Raw genomic sequence first — 13266 nt, 5'->3', positions numbered from 1 at the left:
TAAACCCATGGTTCTTAACGTTATTCTTGGAGGCCCACTGACTATCATCTATGGGTGGCAGGTCTTTCTCTGTTATTGACCCCAAGCTATGGAATTCACTGCCCCTGGCTCTTAGAACAATAACTTTACTTCAGAAATTCAAGTCTGATCTAAAAATCTCTTTGCTCAGTCCTATCAGTCATAATGTATGTAACATTATTCTTCAGCTTTCTGTGTGTATATAATTATCTGAACTCTTGCGATGTGAAACTGCAATCGTTGATGTTTTGAACTGTAGCAAATGTACAACTATTCAAATATATATTTCTTCGTTCTTTTTCATGTATAATGTTTGCTGTACTATAACTGTCTTTGTAAAGCGTCCCTGAGCATGGGAAAAGCGCCATAGAAATTAAACATATTATTATAAAGTTCTTAAATGGGAAACACACAAATAAAAAAAACAGTCAGAAGATGAAAACCAGGGCAAATAATTTTTTAGTTTGTAAGTTTTTGGGGTAAAATATATATTGTATTAGTATAATTACACTTCAGTGGTAAAATTAAAAGCTAAAAAAAAAAATCTTTTAAAACTCCATTCAGGTTATTTGATCAAAAAAGTGCACATTAGTAGACTATCCAGTACATAGGAAGGCCTGGACCTAGAACATGTCCTGTGTACAGTGTTTAATGTTGCAAATAACTCCACTTAGGGGCCGCAGTGTTCCCGTGTCTTTAATGTCAAAAGACTGTCCAGGAACCAGACTGAACTCAAATCTCTGAAGAAGTTTAGCAAGCACCACTTTTGCCTCCATCTGTAACACAATGGATTGTCATTACACATGTATGCAAATTTTGTCATGGAAGAGATACAAAAAGTTAAAATGTTTCTTTTTATTGTATTACCTGTGAGAAAACCTGCCCTAGACAGGATCGTGGTCCCAGTGCAAACGGGTAATAGCAGTAATAAGGCCTTAAAAAGGAACACAAATTCATTATCAACAGCAGTAAGGTGTAATATTGATAACATCACTGCTAAAATATGTTTAACAAAACATGGATGACAGGGTTAGCACAGATAAACCCCAAATGCAGACAGCTTCTTCAACAAAATTTCTTTAACAGAATCAAAAACAGGGCTTACAAAAGCCCGAAATTAGCCAACTTGACTAATAAAAAATCCTCACAAGTACAACAAGATGAATCTAATGCCGCGTTCCAGGCAACCTGTAACCCGTAAATCACGACATCAAAACCATGACTTTGAACAAGGAGTACATCGATCTAGAGTTCACGGGTGTAAATTCACGGGTTTGACTGCTGTTCCTGTGCACTTTGAAGGTTAGAAGGTTGGAAAAACACGGGTTGCAGGCTGCCTGGAACGCATACTCCCAGTTCAGAGTTGTGAGTCGTGGTTTTGATGTCGTGATTCATGGGCTCAAAAACATGCCTGGAACACAGCATAAGACAAAGTACATTAAACTAGACTTTCACTTGACATTACTACACTTGAACTCTACTTACAAAGACCACAATCACAATAGACAATGGTCCAACACACACACCAATACAGGGATCTTAATGGGGAACAATAAGGGTAACAATAGGGCCGCAGGTAAAAGGTGAGAAACAATAATTAGATGATTCATCAGGAAAAAGAGGGCAGGGTTATGACGTGAGATAAGGGAGAATACATGGCATCTAGTAACCGAACAAAAGCCATGTGCTTCCACAATGGACAAACTTCACATGGGAAACAAAGACCAGAACAAGTGTGCACAAGACCATACTACATGTCAAACAATGGCATCTAGGGGTGGGCGATAGGAGTCTTTTTTTTATCATGATAACGATATATAATAGGGCTGTAATGATATATCACGTTTTCCCATTAAAAAGACCTGTCTAAAATCGATTCTGCATCGTAAGGCTGCGATTCTGTGTTTTATGCACAGCTTGTGCGTGGACTATGGTATTTTGGTCAGTAAGAAGTCCTTATCAATTTAAAATCATTATGAGACGGAGTCATTTATAACATGCATTTAAAAAATCAACTCAATCATCAATAACTCGTTAAACAAAATAATTCAAAATATTCTTTATTATCATGAAAATACCTGAAACAATCTGAAGAACGGCGATATAAATATCCTTCTAGACATTTCCTGGAATAGGGTTTGTAATGCTACTTCTTCTATGGCACAATTGGAGTTTCTGCACGAGTTTGCCCTCTGTCTTTTGGATGTTGTGGCATTTTACAGTAATTCATTAAAATTCATTCATTGAGAAAACGCGCATTTGCACGATAAATCGTTACGTATAATTCTTGTTTCCAATATCACAAAAAACTTATATAAGCCTAAACAAAGAAGACAAAAAACAAACAAAACTCAAGATACTCTGAAGATAAACACTCAAAGATGAAATAAACAGGGGTGCAAACTTAAGCCAACTGTGCTGAACTTGCATGATGATTTTTTTCAACATCTCTCATCACAAAACGCTCTTGACGAGGTGTTAATTTCGTGACAGTATTCAAACTTATTAGCAATGCTTAACTAATTATCTTGAAACTTTGACAATTTTGTGCAAAGAAATTTTCTTTATTTCTCATGTCTTGAAACATTTCTTAACCATGTGGTGCTATTCTGTCATTATGGGAGTGGATTTTACTGGACCACTCTCAGTTGCCAGTTATCCTGTGGCCACCTGTGTGGTGATTAATTATATTCATCATTTCCTAGTGAATTCCTGTTAATTACACTTTATTTAATTTTTTGCTAACATATTCATCAGGGTGTACTCATTTTTGCATCACCCCATTTGATTTAAATGTGTTATTTTTGTATCCTAAAGATGGTCAGTGACTTTCACTTTTTTGTTAATAAAAATAAATGTTTAATAAAACTGTTTTGTAATAAAGAAAGCAAATTGGTCCCAATTTACTAACAAATGGAGAAAAATCTTAATTTTCAAAGGGGGTGTACTCATTTATGCTGTGCACTGTCTATCCCTGCTGAAAACAATTGGGAATTTATTGGTTCTAATGGAATATGGCCCAAAACACACTACAGTGTATTGGTTTTAATGGTAAAAGCTAATGGTTCCTATTGGTATTTTAATGGAAACCATTAGAATTTTCTGTAATGGTTTTATAGTTTTTTTCAGCAGGGATATCACAGTTTATATATCATTTATTATTTGTATTTTCATTTGAATCTTAATAAAGGTAGAAAAGTGATTTAGTCAACTTTTCAATTTGATTAACAGGAGTGACAACAGGAACAAAATTAGGTAACTTCCCCTTTTACCAAAGTCCTGATCCAATATACTGTTAAACATGCATTTCTTTGAAAATAAGGAGGTATTCCCCTCAGGAGGCTCCACTTCAGATGGTACATCCCTAGTCTCGCGTAGCCAGATCTTCAATACTGAAGGTCTGTTGTTTTTTGCTGCTTATTCTGGACAAAGCCCGGCCACGAGTCTGTTTGACCGACATGTCAAACAACCAATCACAGTTTGCTTCATCTAGTGTCAGATTTCGGACTCCCCACAATAACGAGCCGACTGGCAACAAGTCAGTTATTACAGTTACTAATCGTGACACTCGCGTCTCCTGGAAATCCGGTTTATTTCAACAAATCAAAAACGACATTCCCACAGGTTTTCAGAGAACTGTACGATAAACATCAGACGTTTAGCCAACATTCTGTGGGCGTGACGTCTGAGGCTGAGACTAGTACATCCCTATCTCCCATGTGTTGAGAGGCACGTTGAGGCATGTGTTCAAAATGTCCTTTAGTGCCACCTCATTGAACCCCAGACAAATTAATAACAAAGTAATGCAAGTTACTTTTTTAGTTTAATTAATTATATTTTAAAAAACTACCGTATGTACTTAAAATAAACAAAACGTAACACTCTAAAAAAACAAACGGTGCTATACAGCACCAAAACTGTTGCTTTGGATCGTAACCATAGAAGAACCATTTTTTGTGCCATATAGCACCGGTGAAGCACCTGTGTAGCACCTGTGTAGAACCATATAGGGGCCATATAGCACCACTATAGCACCACTATGGGTCTACAAAGCACTATATGGTTCTACACAGGTGCTTCACTGCTGCTTCACCGGTGCTATATGGCACTAAAAATGGTTCTTCTATGGTTACGATCCAAAGCAACAGTTTTGGTGCTATATAACACCGTTTGTTTTTTTAGAGTGAAGTCACATGTCAGAGTCAGAAACTGAGATTGCAGGCCATGTTGGACATTTTTTTGATGAAATATGCAATTTCTAAATGCAGAACTTTTCAGTCATAAAAACACCTGCTCGACCTGAAAGAGATCAAGCCTCAGCCAAGAAAAAATAAGGCAAAAGTAACTAAAAAGTAACGTAAGCATTACTTTCTATAACTTATGCCTAGCGTACACCAAAGGATTTTCACAGTCCCAGACTAAAGACCGGCAGTCTTTAGGAATCCTACTGGAGTCTCGGCGCGCTCCCGTCGTCTCGATCGTTAACTGTGAGGTGATAATCTGCAGTCGGCGACCCGATTTATGCCAGTCTTTCTTTAGTCTTTCATATCAAACATGTTTGATATTATCGCAAGTCCCAGCGTAGTCTCGTGACGTAAAACAATTAACAACCAATAAATTCGTTCTCCGAAAACCGGAAACAGGAAGCCATCAGTCACAACAAAGAAACATGTAGACGGACGTGGAAACAGAACGAGCGCCAAGTAGGCGAAAATGGACCGTGTGGATGAGAGGAGCGCCTTGTCGAGCGGTGGGCAGAGCAGCCGTGTCTTTTTGATGTAAACTGCCGTTCATACCACGACAGAGTGGATAAAGAAAAGAAGTGGAGCGATATTTGCCGAAAAGCGTGAGCAACGCGTATGCGGCGCGTGTTTTTTCGGTGCCCATGTTAACAAGCATGTACACCGCACGCGTGCGGTCATAAATGTGACACCAAGTGTGTTTCAAACAGTCATGATTTTGAGCAATTCAAAAGAAAGCAATTAAATATTTAAAAACACCAGAAGACTGCGCTGTCATTCACTCTCTGCCCAGCAAATGAGTCCTCATATAGCTTAATACTGTTCAGAGAAACAGATAACGTACATCTATAAATCTAAATCTTATGCTTAAACTGTTGAAGGGAAACACGATCGACTGCTTCATGCTGTCAATCACTGAGTGAATTTTTTATTTTATCGTAAAACTTAAGAGAAACATGTTTAATAATGTGCCATGGGCTTGTTATGTCTATAATTGTGTATTGTGTCTATATATGTCATTACACGAACCAGAACAGCACGAAAACAATGTGGGTTAAACAAATCACAGTTAAATAAATTACACTGACCGTCAAAAACCGTCTTGAAGAGGTTTTGCTTATTAATGCATATAAAATAAAGTAATGTGAACTTGAGATTTTTATACTGTTATTAAACTGCACAGTATGCGCTGCAAACGCTGTTGAAACCGGCGTACTAATGTTTAATATTGACATTACTGTACAAGAGCACGAATGAAAGACTGAATGAAAAAGAGAAAATCTAGCTTTGCACAAACTGGGAAAATGTAACTAATGCTACCCTATGTAGCCTATGTTCCATTTGCTGAGGTTAAAACACGCAGCATGTCTTTCAGGACACAGTTTGCTGAGACCTCTAAGTGGGAGTGGGGACAAGGCCCTCACTTCTTTTTTCTTTCACTGCAAATGACTGCAATGGCAAAAGCCCCAGTAGCTAACTGTAGCTGCTTCTCCTACATTTTACACTATACACTATATATTTTATATATATATATTATATATATATTTTATTATACACTGCTGAGCATGATGGGAGGAATTTGGTGGTAATAAAAAGCTAAAATAATCTTCTTGTAGTCTTGTAAATAGTGTCACTACAAGATTCAGTGTTTGTAAAATCTTTTTGTCTGAGACTAAAAACTGTGAACCGAAGTCTTTAGATGTGAGCTGATAATCTTATAGAGTCTTTTCTAAATCTTTTCAAAGTCTTTAGGTGTACACAAAGCATAAGTAATGCAATTTGTTACTTTTTTGTGAGTAACTTAATATTGTAATGCATTACTTTGAAAAGTAACTTTCCCCAACACTGTATATACATATAAAAAACTAAATAGGCCAAATGTAAGAATAAATAAATTATTTATAACAGCAGAAACATTGCAGACAGAAGCTCACTTGAGATCTAAATGCAACAGGACAAAATGGGAATGACTACTTACTTTGGGGCATTTACATGAAATCTCTCAGGATCAAACGTCATTGGATCTTTAAAAAACTTTTCCATTCTTCCAGAGACATAAGAACTGAACTGTTAAAAAAGTTAGCAGTAGTTAAAAACAGTTATGAAGATTAAAGCCACAATTCCTAACAGTATAAATAGTTGTCTGTAGGATTGTGAAGAACACTCACAAGAGCAGCACATCCTCCTGGGATTTTAAATCCATTAATAATCATATCCTCAGGCAGCCAGCGAGATGTTCCTGGAGCAGTGGGATACAGTCGCAGGGTTTCCTTCAACACCTATGACATTATTGAACAAATAACACCATATTAACACACTGACCAGGTCCTAATTTAAAAGAATCAATGAGGTGGCACCAGTGGCGTAGCAAGTCAGTCCTGGGCCCATATGCAAAAAAATTACCTGCCCCCTTAAGCCAAAGCCCCCCCCAACCTTGCCTGTTGGCACTGTTAAAGCAACACTACGTAGGTTCCATGTAAAAATGACTTACAGCTCCCCCATGTGGTTGATGGTATCAGACACTCTTCTGCAGGGAGGGGGAGGGGCGGGGCTGTATGCTCTACCCTCCACCGCCACTTTCAGAGTGTGCTTGTAGCAGCTAGGAGGCTGCTCAGGTTGCAGCAACAGTACAATTTGTCCAGTTAAAAGTTGTTCTATCACTGAAATAATTTTGGAGACATTATTTAAAGGTAAAAAAACTACATAGTGTTGCTTTAACTGTGGCGCGCAGGTCTGTTAACAACATATACTTTTACTAAGGTAGTCAAATATTTGTACTTTAAAGAAAGACTAAATGTTTTGGGTAGTTTTTGACTCGTGACTAACTTCTCCGCCTTCTCTTTTCTCTTTAAGGCCCCACTTTTATGTTTATATTTGTCCATGGGCATGCTAATGTTCATGTAGATTGCCGCTATAGTAACCTCTCACACTGTGTGTTTTTTTTTCTACGCCATACAAAAATGATGGCGTAGTAGTCTACGGCAGCCGCGGTGTCCAAAAAAAATAAATAAATGCAAAGAAATGATGGAGAAATTAGACATTATGGAGAAATAAGAAATCACTACACATGATATGCATACAAAAATATATTTATTGCGGCCACAAATAAAAATTAAATTGAATTTTTTTTATTAAAAGCTGGGGCGGGCCCAGGGCAGGGCCCCCTATACCCTGCATGCCCAGACGCTACACCACTGGCTGGCACAGTGGCAAAGCAAAAGGTCTCCGGTTCGAGCCTCAGCTAGGGCAGGTGGCCTTTCTGTGTGGAGTTTGCATGTTCTCCCTGTGTCAGCGTGGGTTTACTCCAGGTACTCCGGTTTACGGGATACAAACTCAGGTCACCCAAAGCACGTCTGCACTACATGTCAGAGCACTGCCCACTACACCAGTGGCCCCAACGAAATGTACCCCATAATGTAATTGCCGGCTCAACGCAAGATGATTTCTGGTTATTTGGAAGAACCAATTATCATCCTACATACCGATATAGAGCCGGCATGCTGCCAGTTTTGATCTAGATGTGTTTACATTCAAACGCAACATAATCGCTAAATACCCCGAAAATATAGCACATAGTATTTGGGTCCATTCATTATTTCTTAATTTCATCGGCACGTCAGAGATCTTGCTGTAAGGTTGGTCACCACCACTTCAAAACATAGTTATACCACAGCAAGGAAATCATAAACCTAGGATGCCATTAAGGCCATTCAATTATTATTTTGAGTACTTTGTGCCTGTCAATGGACCAACCTGAGACAAGTAACAGAGTTTTCCAAGGTCTTCATTTATAATTTCCCTTTTTGTCCCGAGGACTTCGTCCACTTCTGCTTTAGCCCTGGGAAAAAAATAAAATCGAACCAATACCACAGCTTGATGAACGTAATTCTTAAGAATTCACACTGGAATATTATTACAGAAAATATAAATTGTCTTAAAGTGTTTTACCGTTTGTATATCTCAGGGTGTCGCCCTAATTCCATGATTGCAAATGAGAGTTGATTGGCTGTTGTCTCTTGGCCTGCAAAAAATTAAGTATCAGTTATTATCGAATTTAGTTTCCAGACACCAAACAAAGAATAATAACTCACCTGCGATAAAGAAAGTGACAAAATTGTCCAGCATTAGCTCATGATCTTCTGAATTGTTAGCTTTTTCCTCCTCTACGGCAAAAACAAAGCGTTACAGGAGATGTTACAGGAGATGTCTATTTATCGTTGAATAAAAAGGCATTTAATGTTTCAGTCAGTGATGACTCTCATACCTGCTGTCTTGAGGATTTGAGAGAGAATGTCTTTGGGAACATCTTCACCATTTTCCACTGCTGTCTTCCTGTCTTGTATCCATTTCTCTCCGGTCCTACGTAAGAGTTCAGCTGCATCTTTAATCTGTTGTACCGTCTTCCAGTTCTTAGGGTTGAGCTGAAGTTTCACAAATGTAAAGGTTTCTAATCAGATTATGTTACGCTGACCCAGTTCAGGATGACACAAGGATCTTTAATAATATTAAAATCTCTTACCCTATAAAAAGGATCCCTGAGATAATACACCATGCCCTTTAAACACAGCTCTATTGCATTCTGGAAGGGGGAGTCAGTGTACTTCAACAAATTCAAATCAACACCAAAAGCCACCTGTGGATAAAGACACAATAAAGTACTAAACTTTTTGTCCTTTTGCCCTTAAGACATTTGTCCTTTTCTGCAATAAAATATTAACTAAATACAACTACTGAGATGAAGACTTTGGTATTTTAATTATTCAATCAACGCTGTTTGTCTGAATGTAATTAAGCTGAAGAGGGGGACAGTGGATAAGAGGAAATGATTGAAACCTTTGTAATGACATCGAGTGTGACACAGTTGACCAGATCATGCATGACAACAGGAGTTTTCCCATCAGCGTTTTCCTCCAGTTTGTCCATGAGGCGTTCTGACATCTCATTAAATGTGCCCAACAGACCTCGCAGGTATCTGATAAATAACATATCATCAGATGTACTCCACAAGCAGCGCATTTCAATGTCTTATAGATGTCTTACAAATGTCTTACGAGCTGCTGAAGGCCGGATCCATGATGCGGCGCTGCCTGTACCAGACATCATGATCTGCAGCCGTCACTAGACCATTTCCCAAGAACCTGAGGAGATTTGAATGATGTGATTTAATCAGTCCAAGCAAAACCCATAGTACCCTCAGATTCAAAAAGTCATAGACAATAGCGCTACAAATTAAATATTTACATTTAATATATATAATATATACATGTAAATAAAATAAAGCTTTTCTGTGATATACTGAAATACTTGACAACCCAAAGGTTGCCAACACTCAATTGGCCATCCCATGATGCCTCAGGTAAGTATTAAGGGATGTCAACAATTGACCGGTGTTGCTGGGTAATTGCCCCAGATAGTTTGCTACCGTTTACCACTGAACCTGCATTAATGATAACAATGAGGCAACTGGCCTTAGTCAAACGAGTTGGCGCGCATGGTCGGGTTGTGGTGAGATTTTGGTGGGGTTTTTTGTGTTCTTGTGTACTGCAGTAAATAGTATGCCATACAGAACCGTTTGCCACTGAACCTGCATTAACAATGAAAGTGGAGCTTCTGGCCTTAGTCAAACGGATTGGAGTGTATGGTTGGGTTGTGGTGAGATTGTGGCGTTAGAGATTGAGGTTAGGTCATGTTAAGGGTTTATGCGCTGAGTTACGCAAAAGGAGCAACCTCAAAAGATGGAAGGGCTGAGGAGTAGTGTGGCAGAGGGTCACTCAATTGACCATCCCACGGAGTCTCATTGATGCCTCAAGTATGCATTAAGGGATATCAACATCAAGTCCTATACAACAGATCTGATATTGTATTGACATTTTATATTATAATATTAATTATTATTGATAGTGATATGTTATTTTTTGTGATTAATTTTATAAATCTACATACTGTATCATACAATAATTCAATTCAGGTTTTTTAATTGGTTGTCAGTCCTATTAACAGTAAATGCCCTATGTTAAAAGCTCTGGTTGTGCCCTCAACATTTTTAGTAACGGAAAATAATTATCTGCTAACTTTTATCTAAAGTTTTAAGTTAGATACAAACATCCAGTAAAGATAGCAGAGAACCATAAATTAGAATCTGATATGATGTCAGGCATAATGGGATACTTACTGGCACAGATGGGATTAAAAATAAAACCGGAGGTTTATTTGATTTGATCTTGAATTACACAGCAATGAAAAAGCTCACCTTTTCCCAAACAAGTTAAAGAGGCGTTTGTAGACAAAGGGATCCTTGGGATACTTAGGTGACATCAGGATTGTCTGCAATAAAGGGTTAAAGATTTTTATTCGGTTTTTTTTGCTACTAACTGTTAACAAAATGAGGTTAAATGTATACCTTTGTAGCCTCTGGGCAATAAATCACGATCACAACAAAGTGAAAGCTGTTAAGTCTATACACAGGACCATATTCTTCTGCCCTTTAAAACAAAAGTACAAGCACATTTTAGTGTTTTCCTTTGTCCTTTGCAAAATCTTACTCATGACATTTTATCAGGCAGCTTCTTGAGGTTTCACAACCTTCATACTGTAATCATAATCAACATCAAAACATTTTATACGCCTTATTCTTACAGACTATACAGACAAAAAGAGAAGCATTTAGGAATGATTGTATTGCTATTTTACACATTAACTGTGTCTGTGATTGGCTGTGATGACCAACAATGCAAAAACAGTGAATAAAAAGAAACATCTGATGCGTAGCAGATCTAAATGTTATGTTGTAGTCTACATGTTTTGTTTTATTATTTATTTAATCGCATTGAAAGCACATTATTTTTAAAAACTATAAACATACTAATATAAAAGTACAAATTAGTATAAAACATTGGTAAATTCATTAACTAACACAAAAAGTGAACAATATAGTTTCTCAATATTTCTGTATTAATTCAGGTAGCCTATTAATGTTAATGTCAATACAGTTATTCATGGTGCATTAATTAATGTTAACAGTATATAACGCTTGATTATATAAATCTATTAGTAAATAAACTAAGGCTAAAATTATCGATCATTGTTAGTTCAAATGCATTAAACTAAATGTTAACAAATAACCTTATTGAAAAGTGTTACCAACATATCTTTATAAAATTATTACAGGAACGCATTTTTGTATCATATTAGAACTTTGACCAGCGGTAAATCTAGATATTAACATAAAGAAATGGACTTTGAACTATCACCTTTGTGCAATTAATCCGCGACCGTCCTGTCATGAAAAATGACACCCGAAGAAAGACTAGAAAATAACCAAAACAATTTGCAACATGCATTACGCGACCTGCATTTTCGAGGATCAAGTTCAATATAACACAAAATTTCTATAAGTACGCCGAACAAAACAGAAGTAAAAAGCTTTAAGCTTACCAGTTCAGAAATACATCGTGTACTATCCCGTCCGATTTCATTGCTTTGATAAAAGTTGGCGTATGCCCTAGGAAAAAACTACAAAGAATGCCGTTTAATAGTTTATCTTTGAATATTTTTAACAAACAAGCAAATAAAGATATTTGCAATATCTTCCAAAATATAGTAGTGCATTCATAACATTTCATACCTATCCCTTGGAGGTCCAGGTATATGATCATATTTCTGATGAACATGTCTAACATACAGACAATATGCAACAAATGCGATTAAAGCAACACAGAGCACGTAAAACATAAGAGATGTGAGCCATCCTGTGATCTCATGAAGAAGCGTCATGATCGCGTTGAGAGTCCGGTGCGTTACGTCTCCTCTATCACGAATCAGGAAACTTTAATACAAGACTGAAATATTTAGCTGTGTCTGAAACCGCTCCCTATCCACTATATAGTGCACTATATCGGGTGTCGGCCATTTTGTAGTGGTGTCCGAAACCTGAGTGAACAACTTCATTCCCTACATTCATTCACTACTTTTTACCCACAATGCACTCTGATTTTGAGGGTACATTCGATGTACACTCGTTCACTCATATTTCCCATGATGCAACGGGAGACGAACGCGTAACTTGAATCAGCTGAAGGATACTGACAGTAAACACCAAACATTTTCTTGTTGTCAGTTATTTTCTACTTTTTGAAAATAAACAAATGAAAAATAATTGCGTTATCTTTTATTTTAAATGTAATACACATTTTTATTAAACAATAAACAAACAGCAGTAAATAAATATTATAAGCAGTTGTTTTGTTCTCTTTATTATCAACTAATAGCCTACAATAAACATGACAAATGTGAAAAACAGTAAGAAAGTAAACTTTACCATTTCACAGCACAATCAATAAAGCCACACAGGTGTTTTTGATTAATCTCTGCGACAGCTCTCTGACGCATGATATTTACGTCAGTGTCCGAAATCGCTCACTCATTTTCATTTGCTTCATCCCCATATAGTGGACTCAACTGTCATTCCCCATATAGGGAATAGTGAATGAGTGAACGAGGGAACGGTTTCAGACACAGCTTTTGAGACTTGTGTAACAGGTCTCCCGTATTTCCGGGTGTAGGGGTTTGGACGACAGAGGGTGGTAATCGTCCAGCCTGGGCCTTAGCGAATTTTGGGCCAATGAATAAAATAATGTGGCTCCTCATCGCCCTCTACCCACATAATACAGTGCATAAGATATGAGCACAATATGTAGCTAAATATAATAGGGATTTATGACAAAATATCAAGAAACGTATAAATGAATAGTGGCTTGATGAGACACAATTCCTCACAGATCTTATATATTTTTAGTTTATCTCAAACTGTGTGTCAATATCTTTGCAGTTACGGATCTGGAGCAAAATGCTGCACTGCTCATTTTACTATATTTATTTTGAAAAAAAAATCTATATTTTTGTTATTCTATATAAATGAGGGAAAAATAATTTTCTCAAACTCACATTGTCCTAAACTGTATGCGTTTCATTCATATATGATAAAAAGAAATAAGTAAGCAATTGATAA

At 37.1% G+C, this 13266-nt stretch overlaps 1 protein-coding gene across 1 annotated transcript; it reads right to left on the bottom strand.

The window, feature by feature from the left end:
* Positions 1 to 455: 455 nt before the first annotated feature.
* On the bottom strand, positions 456 to 12102 carry LOC135750080 (cholesterol 24-hydroxylase-like). Its single transcript, XM_065268851.2, has 15 exons — positions 11884 to 12102; positions 11694 to 11771; positions 10660 to 10741; positions 10510 to 10583; positions 9311 to 9397; positions 9093 to 9231; positions 8779 to 8892; positions 8524 to 8680; positions 8351 to 8422; positions 8208 to 8280; positions 8013 to 8097; positions 6428 to 6538; positions 6238 to 6326; positions 886 to 952; positions 456 to 794 (listed from the first exon to the last, which is right to left on the bottom strand). Exons 1-15 carry the CDS (start codon positions 12030 to 12032, stop codon positions 642 to 644), a joined length of 1530 nt encoding a protein of 509 aa, XP_065124923.1. The 5' UTR covers positions 12033 to 12102; the 3' UTR covers positions 456 to 641.
* Positions 12103 to 13266: the final 1164 nt, after the last annotated feature.

This window comes from Paramisgurnus dabryanus, chromosome 12 (genome assembly GCF_030506205.2).
Source record: "Paramisgurnus dabryanus chromosome 12, PD_genome_1.1, whole genome shotgun sequence".
NCBI classification, from domain to species: Eukaryota; Metazoa; Chordata; class Actinopteri; order Cypriniformes; family Cobitidae; genus Paramisgurnus; species Paramisgurnus dabryanus.
Note: the sequence above shows the minus strand (reverse complement) of the source record. Positions and strands in the feature narration are given on the sequence as shown.

Coding starts and splice junctions, on each gene's coding strand:
- LOC135750080 (XM_065268851.2), bottom strand. CDS start 12,032: ATGACGCTTCTTCATGAGATCACAGGATGGCTCACATCTCTTATGTTT. Junction 9,232..9,310: donor GATCCGGCCTTCAGCAGCTC/GTAAGACATTTG, acceptor GTTATTTATCAG/ATACCTGCGAGGTCTGTTGG. Junction 6,539..8,012: donor AACTCTGTTACTTGTCTCAG/GTTGGTCCATTG, acceptor ATAATGTCATAG/GTGTTGAAGGAAACCCTGCG.